The sequence below is a fragment of the Sarcophilus harrisii genome, chromosome 5 (genome assembly GCF_902635505.1).
Source record: "Sarcophilus harrisii chromosome 5, mSarHar1.11, whole genome shotgun sequence".
Lineage (NCBI taxonomy): Eukaryota > Metazoa > Chordata > Mammalia > Dasyuromorphia > Dasyuridae > Sarcophilus > Sarcophilus harrisii.
Window position 1 is genome coordinate 1,419,411 of NC_045430.1, and position 15,723 is coordinate 1,435,133.

Below are 15,723 nucleotides of genomic sequence, written 5' to 3' on the forward strand. Positions count from 1 at the left end.
ACCCCCCAACCCCCCAGCCCGCCTGCCCGGCCGCCCGCCCTGGGCTCCCCTCCAGCCTCCAAGGAGGTGGGGCCCCTTCCGCAGGTGTCCTCCCCCCTCTCTCCCCCTTTCTTCCCTCCCTCCTTCGCTACCTCCACTCGCCTCCTTCCTGCTCCCCCCCACCCCCTCACACCCTATTTTCCCACTCAGATCTGCCTCTTTCCCTCTCCCTGCCCCCATCCTGCGCCCCTCCTCAGCAGGCAGGGATTGAGACCGAGGACCACGATACACAAAGCCCTGGGCAAGCAGAAGCCCCTGAGCGAGAATTATTTAGGACGATTCATCTTGGAGACTAGGAAAGAAAAGGAAGAAAGGGGAGAGGAGATACACACACAGGGAGGCAGAGAGATAGAGCCTGCTTCTACCTGCGGCCGCAGAGCCTGGCAGGCAGCTCCTCCCCAAAGAGCGTGCGCTCCCTGCCTCCCTCCCTCGCTCCCTCCCTCGCTCCCTCGCTCCCTCCCTCCCTCCTCTCGCTCGCTCTCCCCTTGGGCAGCAGGAAGGCGGGCGGGCGGGCCGGCAGACAAGTAAAGGCACATGGGAGGGAGAGACACTGGGGCCGGGACTCCAGGACGCTGAGCTGCGCGCTGCCGGCCGTGCCGCTCTCTCCGAGTCCCGGTCCCCGCTCCCCATCCCAGTCCCCGGCCCCGTCCCTCTCCCCACTCCCCACCCCCACTGCGGGCTCTTCCTCGGGGGCTCGGGACCGGCTTTCGTTTCCCCCTCCTCCTAACCTCCCCCGCGGGCTCCCCCCCCCCCCGGGCCGGTTGGGTTCTGCTCTGAGGCCAGTCAGGCAAATTATCCCGGGCGCCCCCTCCTCGTCTGCAGGGAGCCGCCCTCGCCCCCGCCCCCGTCACCCCCCCTGCCCCGCCCCCGGGCCAGTTGACTGCTCGGTAGCCGGGGCGGGCTGGGCTCAGGATGCCGCGGGCAGGCTCACCATGGTGGTAGGGCGCGCCCAGCGCCCGCCTGTGCCGGTCCCCGTCGCCGCCTCCGTCGCCGTCCTGTTGCCGAGCGCGGGGCTCCGGGCTGCCGCTGCCTAGCCCAAGCCCGAGCCTCGCTCCGCACCTCGGGGCGCTCCCCCCTTCCCCCGCCCCAGCCCGGCCTCCCTCCCCCGCCCCAGCTGTTTATGGCTCAGTCTATCTTCCTGGATCATGCACAGAAACTTTCGCAAGTGGATTTTCTACGTGTTTCTCTGCTTTGGCGTCCTCTACGTGAAGCTGGGGTGAGTGACCTGGGCCGGGGGCCGGGCGCGCGGATGAGAGCGGTGTGGATGTGGGGGGGGAGATCGGGAGATTCCCCCGCGGAAGCCTCCGGGGATGGGGGACCGTCCCGACAGAAAACGTTCGCTGGTGGCCCGAGAGAGGGCGCGGGGCCAGGGGACAGGACGCTCCGGCCCGGGATGGAACACATCGACCCAGAGATAGAACGCGGGCCCGGGGATGGAACAAGGGCCCGGGGATGAAACGCTGGCCCGGGCATGGAACGTCGCCGCCTTAGAGCTATCCCGGCCGCACCCCCCCACCTGGACCCCGCGCCTCGCCGGGGTCTCCGGTCCATTTCCCGGCAGAGTTAGATGCCCCTCGCCCCGGGCGAACCGCAGGGAGGCAGAACGGCACTCCCGGACCGAGTCGGGGCGGCCCCGCATTGGGGAGCCCGGTCCCGCGAGCTGCTTGCTCCCGGGGGCTGCCAGGACGGGTTCGCTCCGCGGGGTCCGGCTCTTTGGGGCTGGGGAGGGGGCGGCGTGTCCGCATCTCTCTCTCTCTCTCTCTCTCTCTCTCTCTCTCTCTCTCTCTCTCTCTCTCTCTCTCTCTCTCTCTCTTTCTCTCTCTCTCTCTCTCTCCCACACACATACACGGGAACTAGCGTCGTTCCCCCGTCTGAGCCGGGCCTGGGGCTCCCGGGGAACTGCGGCCGTTTTCCCGGAGAGTGAGAGGCGGAGCCCAGCCCCAGCCCCGGAGGTACCTGGACGGCCCGAGAGAAGAGGGTTCCCAAAGGGGGGAGGAGGGGAAGCCGCGATTGTTCCGTAGGGCCGTGTGAGTGTGAGTGTGAGCGTGTGCAAGGTGCTGCAGGCCTAGACACCCTCCGCGTCTCTATCCATCATTCAGACGTGTTGAAATTACCTTGACAACTCGTCGGTCTGGCTTGGGGATGAGAGGCGCGCGGGCCACCTCGGCAGGCGGGGTCCCCTCAGCGGGCCGCCCGGGCCCCCGCGCGCTCTCCGCCCCCTCCCTCGGGCTCTCGGCCTCCGGGCCCCGGGCGGCCCCTCCGGGCCGGGGGTGCCTCTCGCTGTGGCTCTGCCTCCGGGGCCGGGCTCGCTCGGGCTCGGAGCCCCGGTGGCTCTGCACCTTCCCCTGGGCGGGCGGGCGCCCTGATTGCCAGTGCTCGTTGCACTAGGCTACGCGGCCGAGTCGTATTTCCACATTCCTGAGCCCAGCCGAGTCCTTACCTGTTGAACGGCTGCGAGCTCCTTTTCGCCAGATTCGGCCTCGCCGGGGCCTCCTTGCTGGAGGGGGAGGGGGTGCCGAGAGGGGCCCACGGCGCCGAGCTCTCGAGCCCCGGAGGGGAGCCCGAGAGAAGGAGAGATCCCGAGATTCCCGGAGAAGCAGGGGGAGGGAGCGAGGAGACAGGACGGAGCAGCCGCAGGGATGGGGAGGAAAGCCAGAGGGCAAGGGAGGGAGAGAAGGGATTATAAAGCGAGGCTGAGGGAAGCCCGGGTGGGGAGGCCCTCTCCCGGCTGCGGACCGGGGGCTCGGGTCACGGACTGACCTTCTGGGCTCGTCAATAAATCAGGTCCCAAGAAGAAAAAGAGGAGAAAGAAAAAGGGAACAGGGAAGGAGAAAGAGAGGCAGGCCGGCTGAGGAGAGAATGAGAGGGACAGACACGGAGAAAGACAGACCGCTTGTGGGGGGGGAGCAGCAGCTACCTGCACCAAGAAGGCCCTGGGCAGGGCTGGGTTTTGAGGGCCAAATATCGGTCTGGGCCTGGGACCACTGTTCCTGGGGAGGTCCCCCATTTTGCCACCAAGGAGAGTGGTCACCCAGAGATGGCCCCTGAGGCCAGAAGAGAGGCCTGGGGAGGGTATTCTCCCCTAGGGGAGTCTGTCTGTCTGTACCTGGGGCAAAGTGCCCTTGGTTCCTGTGGTCTCAGTCCATCTACGGCTGAGCCAGCCAGCTGGCTGAAAAATACTGGAAGAAGTGGGGGGGGGTGCCTGGGCTGGCCCCGGGAAGGAAGATCCCCCGGGGAGGGGTTTAAGGCTGAAACTGGGGCTTCTAAGAAAGCTGCCCACTGGGATCTTTAGGTCTCAGGCCCCAAGGTTTCTGACCTGCAAGCAGAGCCTACAATAGATTTGGGAACCGGGACCCTGGTACTGTGGCTGTGTCCTTTCTTCCACGTGCGAAAGAAAGCACTTGCTGAAGCTCTCAGTCTCCAGATTCTTGTCACACGAGGTGATGGGAGCTTCCTCTTGCTTCACCCTGAGCTGGAGAGACTGGAGACCGAGGAGCTGGAGGTCGGGATGGGAGGGGAGGGAGGGAGGGAGACACAACACTGAGACGTCTTCAGTGAGAATGCACCGCCTCTTAGGGAAGATCTGCATCGGGATTCGGGAGTGGGAGAGAGGGGTGGTAGACAGCAGGCCAGACAGAACCCTGCAACCCCAATTTCTCCACCTGAGCTCTAAAGCCCCGTGGGGAGCATTTGGTCTAACTCTCACCTGCCCCGCTGTGGCAGGCTCACAATGCTCCCTATCTATGCTCTCCTCAGTCAGCCTTTCCCTAGCGCAGAGAATACTGGGACATCATAGAGATGGATATAGACAAAGGGGAAGACGGGCAGAAACAGAGAGAGAGAGAGAAAGAGAAATAAAAGAGAATATAAAAAGAGAAAAGAAGAAAATAGATCAACCGAAGAAGAAGAGTGTTAGAGGACAAAGACAGAGAGAGATGAGAGACAGAAAGCAGAGACAGGAGGGCTGGGAAAGGAGGGAGAACTGTTGGGAGGGATTCCCTGGCAGGCATTTGTGTGGGGGAGTGTAGGACAGAGTGGGGGTAAGTGTGTGTGAGTGGAAGTATATGAGAGGGGGTGAATGTGTATGGGGGGGTCTATGGCAGAGTGGAAGTGAATATGTGTGGGGAGTGTTGGAGAGAGTTGGGGTGTTTGGAGGGGTGGGGAGTTCTGGCAGGAAATAGTCCCCAGCGCTTTATGCTCTGTGCATGGTGCAGAGATCTTCCAGCCCCGAGACCACTTTCTGAGGTGGCTGAACCCAGGGAACTCCTATCTTAGCATCAGGAAGCCCGAAATGAGCCTGAGACACCACCAGCTCTGTGATCTTGGCTACTCACTAAGCTGCCCCTTTCCTCTGTGAAAGAAATCCCCACAGTGCCTGGTTTACAGCAGGGGTGACTGGGAGACACGGAGGAGCTAACACATGTAAAGTGCCATCCAAGCTGGGTTAGGAATAACCCTTCTAGGATGGCCCCTGCTGGCTCCCCGGGGAACTAGGAAGCAGGGAGTCCTAGGCCAGACTGAGCTATGTGGCCAGGGTCCACGCTCAGGGAGAAAGAAAAGTATGGAGAGAATCGGGGGGCGGGGGGGAGTCCCTAGACTAGTATCAAGAAGAAAAGACTTTGGGAAACATGGCGATTCACCCACATCCATGCCATGCACACATGCCCACAACATAGATATACAACACACATTCACAATACGCACACATGACACACAAACACACACGTACACATAGAATTAGGATCTCCCAGCTGGAAGGGACCCCAAAGGCAATGCAGTCGTCTGGGAGTAGATCAAGCATCCCTTCTACAACATGCCTGAAAATGGGCATCTAGCCTTAGATTGGAGACTTTCAGTGACGAGGGGCCTCCCCACTCCATCTGGGTGAATACAAACCCATATTCATATGAAAATTCTCTCGTAGACACATGCAAACATGGCAGGGAGGCCGCTGGTGGAGTGGAGGAGGCCCTTGGAGCCAGTAGGTTTTGTCTTTGTCCTGCTTTTGCTTTCCCCCTCCCTGATACTCGGTTACCTCCTTTGTAAAATGGGATCCATGGCTTCCCAGCTTGGATACTCCCTGTTCTAAGCTCTGGTGTTCTATTGTATCATAAAAAGGGTTGATTTTGGAGGTAAGATCTCTGTCCAGATCTGAGTCTGTGTGTCCTTGGTCCAGGCCATTTGCTCATCCATTAGGGGGGAGTTCAGTTGTAGAGGAACCTTAAATTCCCCCTAATCTCTGGTACTCTAGTGTTCCTTCCAGCTTCTTGTGGGCAAGGGGAGCTTCCGATTTCTTCAGTTTCTATCCTAGCATCAAGACTTGCACATTAGGAATATGTCATACCTGTTTATCTTTACTTGCATATTCTGTGAGTTTGAGGCAGGGATCACCCATCTGGCTGAGGGGGCACCTTGCTTTGGGTCCCCTTTCTTCCTTTCTTAGAAGCCTCTCCCACAAAAGGTGAGACTAGGTTTTTCCCTCTATGGGAACCCTGGAGTCATCTTTCCAGTAGAAATCTCCTAGGTCCCAACCTTTCAGATTTGCTTATCATCTATCCATCCATGCATCCATGCATCCATCCAGCCAGCCATGCATCCACTGCTGGATTAGACTAAGAAAGGAACCCCAGATGATAGCTAAATATTCTATCTCCTCAATTCAAAGGAAATCCCAATATGTAGCCTGGAAGAACTGGAAAGTCTGGTGCTTTCGGGTTGTTATTTAACTTGGGGCTGGAGAAGAGAGAGGTCTTTAGGAAAGAATCATCCACTCACTAAGTTAACTGTGTCTAATAGCCAAGTCATCAATCCGAGACCCTGAGTTTACAGAAATCTCTGCTAAATGGGAATTTTGTCTTCTTCGGAAATCTTCATTAATGAAAATGCTTGGTTCTAATGCTCTAGAAATGTGGTGATTTCCCTAAGGAAGTCCTTCCTTTGAAAATCAATAAATGAAAGAATGAATGACCTGTTCCTTCCTGCTCTGGAACAGGACAGTTGGAGAAGAGGCTGACCCTCAGCCTGCAGCAGGGGTCCTGGGCCTATAGGTAGTTGTGTCTGAAGGCGTCCTCTAAAATCAAGACCCTAAGAATAGGAAAAGGAAAGGGGGAGAGACCAGAGAAGGTGAGCTGGGCTCTCCAGGGCAAACTAACTACCCAGTGACTGTCCTCTCTGCCCATTTATCCCGATCATTTTCTCCCCAGTCCTCTTAACTCAGGAGAATGCAGCCAGACATACTAGGCCAGAGGTTTCACGGATCCCAGGGTCTTTGCTGCTTTAGTCTCTCTCCCTTCCCTCTGAATCTCACTTTCCCCTTCTGTAAAATGGAAGTACTGTGATAATATTTGTGCCCCTGGGAGCCAAGGGCTTTGAAACCCTGAAGTCTTAGGGGGACTGATGCTGTAACTAGCCAGGGGTTCTGAGAGCTCACCCTAGAAGTGGCTTCTCAGAGGACAAGGGATTTACCCAGGAAGGATTCAGAAAGCTGGTTTTTTGTTCGGCCTTGGCTGACAGACGTGTGTGGATGACCAGTTACTGGGTCTGCTCTTTCTTCTGGAAAATGAAAGGATGACATTCTTCAGAGAATATTTAGCGAATCTGGCCTGGGCAGGCAATCTTTCCTGTAAATCTATTCTGTCTATGTTGGTGAGTAAGTTGAGACCTGTTTCTGAGTAGACCTGACTTGTGGCCACCCAGAGACAGAGAGAAAGGCAGGCCATCCCCTCTGGGGAGAGGTGCCACCTGGGACGCTGCTCTGCAGTTCTGGTGCTTCCATGGGCCCTGGGGCACTCCCTATGACCTGGAGGAAAATTTAGGGCATGGTCTTAAAGCAGAGAATTTAGTAAATGCAGGGTTCCCAAATCCAGTCCCCCTCAATAGGGAAACTAAGGCCAAATAATGGGAAAGTGACTTGCCTAAGGTGCAGTTTACTAAGTAGGTTTGAGTTGTAATCCTTTGGAGCACTTTTCTCCCTTTGGGCCACCCCAGTTAGTGGTACTGAACCTTAGGTTAGAACCCTCCCTTCTAGTCCCAGCTTTTCACAGTGTGACTCTCATTTCCCTTTGCTGTCTGGTCCTTAATTTCAAAGTCATTTTATGGGGTCAGAGGAGGTTGACAAGCTTTGTCTTCTTTATGAACTGGCTACAATGAGGAGCCAGAGAAAGGAAAGGGGAAAAAAGCTTTGGCTGCTCTGGAATACCATTAGCATTTGGGATGGGAGCAGGCTTCCAGCCTGGCCTGAATGAACCCTGGCCAGGGATGAGATAAAAAAAAAAAATCCCAGAGCCTGGACTCCCGGGGACCTCAGGTGGGCAACCGTTGGTGGCCTGGGATGCCCTGATAGGGCAGATCACCTCGCTGGACCTCTCCTTCCTGAATACATCTGAATCAGGGGCAGGGGGATTGCAGCTAGAGACCCGCAGCCTCTGCCTTTCATAGGGGCCGGCAGCGATCTCAGAGAGCTCGGGAATCCTCCTACACGGTCCCCGGGGTCGATTCATTTCTGAGACTCCCTCATTCCCAGAGTCCTTCTCCCAGACTCTTTCTTTCTGTCTCTCTCTCTTTGTGTCTGTCGGTGTCTGTCTGTGTGTCTCTCACACGCGCGAGCATCGTGTGCGCACAGCCACAATTACCTCTTCATCTCCTTTTGACGGAAGCTCCCCTTCCCCAGGGACTTTCTTTTGGGGGGAGGATTTGGTCCCCCGGTAGTCACGGCCCCCCCGGGATCTCGGAGAGAGTGCGGCGGAGGTGCGAGCGGGACTCTATCCCATTGTCACCCTCCCGTCCTTTAAGCAGCCACTTGAGAGGGGGGGACAGACCTGGAGGGTTAGCCCCACCCCTCGGGGCTAAAGGCAGCTCGCTCTAAACCTGGAAAGGCTGGGAGCGGAGGGCGGGCGGGGAGAGACAGGGGCAGGGAAGGGACCGGGAGCAGGCAGAAAAAGCCCGAGGCAGACAGAGAGAGGAGAAAAGGAGAAGGCGCGAGGGATCGAAAGAGAGATGGAGAGGGAGAGACGGCAGAGATAGGGGGAGGCAGGGAGGAGGAGGCGGGAGATCCTGCTGGTCACCGTCGCTCGCGCAGATACAGACCGGCAAGCGCTGGGACACGGGCACATAGGCCGGTGCACTTGGCAGCGGGGACAGCGGCCGGTCCTTCTCCCGCACGGTGGCGGGGACGGAGCGGGGAGTCCGTGTTGCTCCGAGTCCGGGTCGGGCCTGAAGGCAGCGGCGGCGGCGGCAGAGGCAGCGGCGTGTCAGGGACTGCCCCTGTAGCCCGGGCGCTCCGCCTCCCCGCGCCCCAGAGCCACGGGCGCAGGGCTAGCCGCCGACCTCGGCCGCCCTGGTCCCCGGGAGGGCGGCCAGGCCGGGAGCGTCCTCCTCCCCCCCCGGGAGGGGTGTTGGCCCCGGGCCCGGGAGGGAACGCCCTGGGCCCGGCGGCCCGCATGCCTGGCCCCGAGCCGCCCCCAGGTTGGAGGGTGCCCCCCCCCCCCGCCGGCGGGCCCGGAGCTCTGCACCGAGCCGGGGAGCGGGGAGGGGATTGGGCAGCCTGGAGGGGGCGGGAGTGGCCGCCTGAGCCCGCCATGCTCCCCGCCGGCTCGCACGGCGCTCTCTTCTCCATCTACTACCCGCAGATCTTCCTCACTCTTACCAGCGGCAGCACCTGAATGGCCTTGCATCCCCTGCCCACCTCTGCCCCTCCTCCTGCCCCGGGGACCCCGGCTCTTGCGGCCGCTCACACCGACGGCTGCCAACATTGCCTTTCCCAGGAGAGGGCCCGGGCGCAGCGCTCAGGTGCTTGCTTCTCCCGGGTGTGGAGGTGGAGGCTTGGGGCGGGGGGAGGGGCAAGGACACCTGATACAGCCCCTCCCACCCCAGCCCAGTCCGAGCAGCCCCCCAAGCCTCCTCGGGTGGGCAATGGACAGGCCCAGGCAGCCTGGAGAGGGGGACGGGAGCGTGGGGTCTTGCCCGGGGGGGCCTTGGGTGTGTGGGGTGGGGTGGGGAGGGATGGCGGAGACTAGGAGGTGCTTTGCCGTCCTCCTTTTCCGGGGGGGGGGCGCGCTGTCCCCATCCCCGCCCTGTCCCCGTCTGCTGCGGGTGCCGGGTCAGGGAGGGAAGCACAGTCGGAAGCGCAGCCCCGCACAGGAGCGCAGGTGAGACGAGGAGATCGGGAACCCTTCGGGAACCCTCGAGGTTTGGGGGGGCGGGGAGCTGGGTGGGCAGAAAGACGAGACAGCTGTCAGTAATGGGGAGGGGGGGGAGCGAGCCGAGACCATCCCCCTCCCCACCTAGGGGAGGCCGCGCCCCCGGGACGTGGAGGAGCCCGGGAGGGGACTTCGGTCCCGTTAGCGGGCCGAGGGGCCCCGCTCCCCGCCGCCCCTATCGGGCCAGTTCCGGGGGCGGCCCGAGTTGCGTCTCGGGCAGAGGGTCCGCACGCGGCCCGGGCCGCAGCGCCTCCCTCCGCCTGGGACTCGGTAATGAAACGCACGTGGCTGGCTCGGGCTTTCCGAGACGTTTGATTGATGGAACCTTGGTTGGCCGGGATGGAGATGGGGGGTTGCGGGCGGCGCTGGGAGGGTGGAGTTAAGGGCACCGCCTCGATGAAGCGCGGAGCGAGCAAAGCCCACGCGGCGGCTTCTTGCCTCAGTCTCCCGATTTGGTCTCGCGGGGCTGGTGTCGTTCGGGGAGCCCCTGGCAACGCTAGGCTGGCTTTGGCGCTAAGCGGCCGGCTCTCTCCGGGGCTCTTTCTCTTTCTAGGTCATTGCCTCAGCCTCTCTCTTGCTCCTTAGCTCTCTTCTCCGTGACGCTTTCTGGCTTCTGGATGTCTCTGGGTCACCGTCTCTTCGTTCTCAGGGGCCCTCTCTTCTTCGCTCCCGGGGGTCTCCCTGGGCTCGGGGCGGCTCGCTGTCTTGCCCAGGGGCCCGAGGGTGGGGGCCGTTCCCAATGCTGTGCCGGAGGAGGTGGGCCGCGGGCTGGGCTGGGGCCAGGCTGCAGTCCTAATAACTCCCCCTCCCCCACTATAAACGGAGACCATTTTTTCCCCTCCAACCCCTAGGAAATTACTATCCTACCAAGTTTTCCTTCTATAAATAGTCACAAATCTTGAAACAAAAGTTTTCAACCGCACACCAGATGCTGGGAGGCTGCGGTTTCCCTTGCTGTGTGACATAATTATAAGGTCCGAAATCGGTGCCCCAGCCCCAAGGCCCAGTGGCGGAGGCAGAAGCCCAGGGCCCTTGCAGCTCGGGGTGGGGGCAGGGCCGGCCCGACCCGCACGGGCCACTGAGGAGGTGACAGCTGGGGACTTGGGGATGAGGGGGTGGGGCAGAGGGCCAGGACCAGCCCTGGGACCAGGGAGGCTGCTAGCTCTTTGGGCCGTGACATCATGGAGAGACTCCCGGGCCAGCAGGGCTGGCAGGGACTTCAGAAGTGGGTCTAGGCCAGTGCTCTCTCATCTTATAGATCAAGAAACAGGGGCTGGGGGTGGAAAAGCCCTGCCCAAGGTCAGCCAGGCAGAGCTAAAGTCAGAACTTGGTCCAGAGGCTGAGAGCAGCTTTGACTGAAGCACGATTCAGTGGGGAGAGCGCTGAGTCCCAAAGGTTTGGGTTCAAATTCATCTTCTAATGCTCATAAGACGTGTGACCTTAAACAAGCCCCTTCTTCCTTCGCAAATTAGGGGGCCCGCCTCCAAGAGATCATGGATGGCCAAGCTGGATTCTCACTCAAGCCCTGGGCGGAGGAATCTGTTACCACAGATCTGGCCCCAGCCCGTTCCCTCCAAGCAGGGAATCCAGTCGTCCCAGGGTCCTCTAGTGCTCCTCCTGAATATTTCTTAGCCATCCCCGCACTTGGAACCAACTTCATTTTCCTTTTTTTGTTGTTGATAAGAGCTTTGTATTTTTCAAAATACATATATAGTATTCGAATCCACCCTTACAAAACCTTGTATTCCTGATTCTTCTCCTTTTCTCCTTCCCCCTCCCCTAGACAGCAAGTAATCTAATAGAGGTTAAATATAATTCTTCTAAATATATTTCCACATTTATCGTGCTGCACAAGAAAAATCAGATCAAAAAGAAAAAAAAACTGAGAAAGAAAGAAAAACAAACAACAACAAAGGTGAAAATCCTATGCTTTGAGCCACATTTGAGCCACATTGAGCCATAGTTCTCTCTCTGGATGTGGATGGCTTTCCCCTTTGCAAGTCTATTGGAACTGCCTTGAATCACGTCATCATTGAGAAGAGCCAAGTCCATCACAGTTGACCATCCTATAATCCTGTTGCCTTTGTACAATGGTCTCCTGGTCCTGCTCATTTCCCTTAGTGTCAGTTCCTGTAAGTCTCTTCAGACCTTTCTAAAATCATCGTGCCGATCATTTCTTACGGAACAATCATATTCCATAACATCCACATACCACAATTTATTCAGCCATTCCCCAATTGATGGGCAGCCACTCAGTTTCCAGTCCCTTGCCACTACAAAAAAAGAGTTGCTATAAACACTTTTGCACATGTGTTTTTTCCCCTTGTTTATGAGCTCTTTAGGATACAGACCCAGTAGAGACGCTGCTGGATCAAAGGGGATGCAGTTTGATGGCCCCTTGGGCACAGAGGAATGAAGTTCTTAAAGCACGGCTCTTCCCTCTACTCAACCTGAACTGGGATTGTTGCACCCTCAGACTATAACCCCTTCCTGCTTACAGCCTTGCTAGAAGAGGTGATCTCGGGGTGCCTCTTGATGGAGCCTTAGATTCCAGTCTCTGAGAATCAGTTTCCCCACCAGTAAAATGAGCAGGTTAGAATAGATGACTTGTGGGACTGCACTGGCTCTTACATTTCTGTGTTCCTGTTCCAATGCCCTCCCATCTCTGATGTTCCATATTCTAGGTTCCCTTCTAGATATCTCTGATTCCCCAGGATTGCCAGCCTGACACCAATATCTGTAGGTTTTCAGTTCTTACACTGCTCCCCCAAACCAGAAGATAGGGCAAATAAAAGCAGGTTGGCCAGGCCTGAGGAGAGGGTCTCCCATCATGCCCTGAGCCAGGCCTAAATGGCTCTTGTAGGAGGGTCCAAGCCCATCCCTTCCTACTCTTGGAGGGAAGAAACATGAGCTCATTTCACATATGGGGAAACTTGTCCAAGATCGAAAGGGAGGAGATTCAGTCTTAAAACTGGAGGCAAGTATCTGGAGTTTTCTGTCTCCACCACATTGCCTGGAAGCAAGCTGATGTGGTTAGAACAGTTCTCTTGATGTACAGGAGGGGAAACTGAGGCGAAGGCAGATGACGTAGTTTTATAACTTAAAATGTCAAAGCTGTGCGCATCTGTGTGGATGCACTGTGGAGCCAGGTAAATTAAACCCCCTGATTTGACACTTGGATCTAGGGAGGGGAAGGCTCTTCGCTTGGGTCCCCTGGGGTAGACGGGACGAGTCAAACAGAAATCAAGGTCTGCCATTTCTCTGGATGTTTCTGCTGGCGATCTGTGAGCACCAGTCCCGGGCAAAGTACACGTGGGGTGAGTGTGGGTGGGGAAGCTTCAGCCTCTGTGCAAGGTAGAGAATCCCGGCCAGTGTCCAGCACCCTCTCCACTAAACCAAGAAGCCTGCCCCCAGGCAGCACCAGAGATTGGAGGATGGAATTCTCCAACTGAAAGGGATCTCCGAGCTCTCCCAGTCCAAGCCCCACATTTTACAGACACAAAAACCGAGACCCAGAGAGAGGCCTTGATTTGTCCAGTGCTCCAAAGCCAGTGAGCATCAGGGGTGGGCTTGGAACCCCCTGCTTGCTAATTCTAAGCACTAGAGACTAGGCCGATTTGTCCCTTACTCAGATTCAGTGATGCAAATCAGCAGTTATTGAATAACTGGCTGGTGTGACAGACATGCTCCCTGCCTTCCGGAAGCTGTCAGTCCCCAAGGGCGGGGGGGTGTGAGGCTCCCTTAGGGAGCAGTCCTCCCAGCATCGTGAAAACTGACCCAGATCCATGTCGCTTTCTGTCACCAAGTGCCTTCCTTCTCTCAGCTTCTCTGAGCCTTCCTGGGATCCCTCTTCAAGTTAGTCAGAAAGAGACGGAGACAGCAAAAGTAGTCATGGAGCCTTGGGAAGGAGTGAGCTAATGGTTATTGAAGGGATTCGAGCCCACTGGCTATGACCGACCGTTAGGGATTCTTTAGAATGGGCTCAGGAATGAATGGGTAGATGGGTTCTATTGAGACAAGTGAGGTAAAGCATGTTCTAGAGTGTAAAATTCCATGTAAATGCCGACCCCAGCCTGAGCTTCCAGGATACTGTAAAATCCCCTCAGGAACATGGACTGTACAGATGCCCTTTGGCATCTTCTCCCTGTCACACGCCGTTGAATGTCCAGGGACTTGGTCCAGTCCCCTTTTGGTATTTATTTTTCTTTTTCCTCTGTTCTCTGGACTCTTATTTCTTCGCTGTTCTGGGTACATGGTGGTTAGGAAATCCAGAACCAGAGGCTGAAGAGCAAATATTCGCTTTTTGAGACAGGCTACAGAAGGGGGCTTTGAAGGGATGTGGACCCTCTGTGGGTCTGTCTCCCTCGGTGGAGGCTGGCAGCCATGTGTTTAGGATCATATCCACACGTGGCTTGGCTGGATGTCCTCTGAGCGAGGGAAAGAATCTGCCTGTCTCACAGCAGAACAGGGACAGAGTGGGTCACCTGGAGGACTGTTTGGCAGCCAGAGGAAGGCAAGGTTGTGGGCAGGAGATCCGGCTCCACAGCCCCTCCCTGCTTTGGCATTTTCAGTCCCCACTTGTAGTTATTCACAAATTTGGTGTTTTATTTCCCAAGCACCCTCCCAGCTCTGACTTGCCTGTAATAAGGACCCTCCTAGCTCTGACAGTTTGGGTGCCGTTCTCTGATCCTGTGATTGCCCACTGGAACCGACTGACTCATCAGGCTGACAGGATGGTTACTCATTGACCACCTGGGCATTTGAGATGTGGCTCAGAGTTAAGGGGCAATCTCCTGTTGTTGCCGTCATGAAGCTGTGGCTTCATTTGTCACCGGGAACTGGGATTGGTGAGGACCTCTCTTGGCAGTGAAGCCCAATGGACAGAAGCCTGTCCTGGGAAGCAAAGGAGCTGCCTTTCACCCTTGCTCTGCCTGTAGTAGCATAGAGACTTGAACAAGTCCATTAACATACTTCCTCCTCTGCCAATGATTCTTTCTTAATCTGTTCTCAGCTCCCAGTTCAGATGTTCTGTGGTATATGTTCTTGGCTTCATCCTCGCTCTGAGATCCTAAGTCCTAAGCTTCCTCCCAGCTTGGACATTCGATGTTCTCTGCTCTTTCCCTGCTCCCTCCTAGCTCTGACATTTGGGGTTCTTGCCCTGACCTCCTTCAGTGGCCCTACCTCAGTCATCGCTTGGGAGATGTTGTTGTTCAGTGTGCCCAACTCTTCATGATCCCATTTGGCATTTTCTTGGTAAAGATACTGAAGTGGTCGGCCACCCTACTTTTCCCATCGACCAGTAGTACCCTTCTGCCTATATGCAGGCTGGCAGGGGGCCGAGAACGGAGAATGCCGGGGCTATGAAGGGACCCCAGAGATCATCTAATCCAAGTTTCTCACTTGAGAGAGGAGGAAGCTGTTGTCCATGGAAGACCTTGGGTTTATTGTCCCCCTGTGTGTGCACCTTGAATGAAAAGATGGTTTTATTCATCAATTTAGTAACCCAAAATGCATGGCATAATGCCAGGCTCAAAGAAGGCTTCTAGACACACAGATAGAACAGTGTAAGAGCAAAGGACTTGGAGGATGATGTTCTAGACCAAAGTCCCAGACTCAGGACCTAGGTTGTCACTCACCTGATTTCCCTCTCTCCTTGAATGCTCATAACAAAGTACTTTGAAGATCTAAAAACCCATCAGGGGTTTTGGTGGGCAGTCAAGTACGAGTAGACAGTCTATCAGAAGAGATGAAGGAGGGAGAAGACAAAGTGGAGTTGGGGGGAGAGGGATATTAGCCCTCCAGGCTGCAGCATGAACCAGACTTGTGAATGAAAATAATTTATCTTGCTACTATTTTTTTTTTACATTTAATATTGTGTGAACTATTTCTGAGCAGGATGAAATGACTTCCTCTTATAAATGAATAAAGGAATCTGGATGTAAGCTCATTGGGGACCATTCTTGCAGCACACAGATCGGGGGGTGATGTTTGAATCGTCTTCCCACCTGGTTTTGGTTTCTTTTGCTGGGTCTCTAGATTTTTGAGGCTTTTCATTTTGTCCAGCTTGAAGATGATCAGTATTTTGAGTGCCAGATTCCAAGAAAAAGTGTTGTCAGATTTCTGGATTGATGTGATAGCTGCAGGATTGGAGGGATAGCAGCTATCAGGATGTTTTTGTTCCAGTTCAGTTTGTTGGCGAATTTCTCAGATATAATTTAGGACGTATACTTTACTTGGAGAGAAGCTTCTTATCCATTCATTTGTGAAAAAACAACTCTGAAAGACAAATGGCTTATTCTGACCACTGGCTCAGGTCTTCTTAGACATTTGGTACATGTGAAATTTTGGCCACTTGCAGTGATGCATTGCCTGGTTTTCATTATTTCTTTCCCTAATCTGCATTGGTCAGTAAGTCTGGACTCCTTAATGATGAGCTTTCTGTAATTTCTAGTGTTGATGATCTGATCCTGTCAGAAAACCTTCCATT

At 56.1% G+C, this 15,723-nt stretch overlaps 1 protein-coding gene across 1 annotated transcript in view; it reads left to right on the top strand.

Annotated features, from left to right (window-relative positions):
* Positions 1-530: 530 nt before the first annotated feature.
* WNT7B (Wnt family member 7B) overlaps positions 531-15,723 on the top strand; it is a 79,813-nt gene continuing 64,620 nt past the window's right edge. Inside the window, exon 1 of the mRNA XM_031937839.1 lies at positions 531-1,255. Coding sequence (XP_031793699.1) covers positions 1,185-1,255 — 71 coding nt within the window. The 5' untranslated portion in view covers positions 531-1,184. The remainder of the gene's footprint in view (positions 1,256-15,723) is intronic.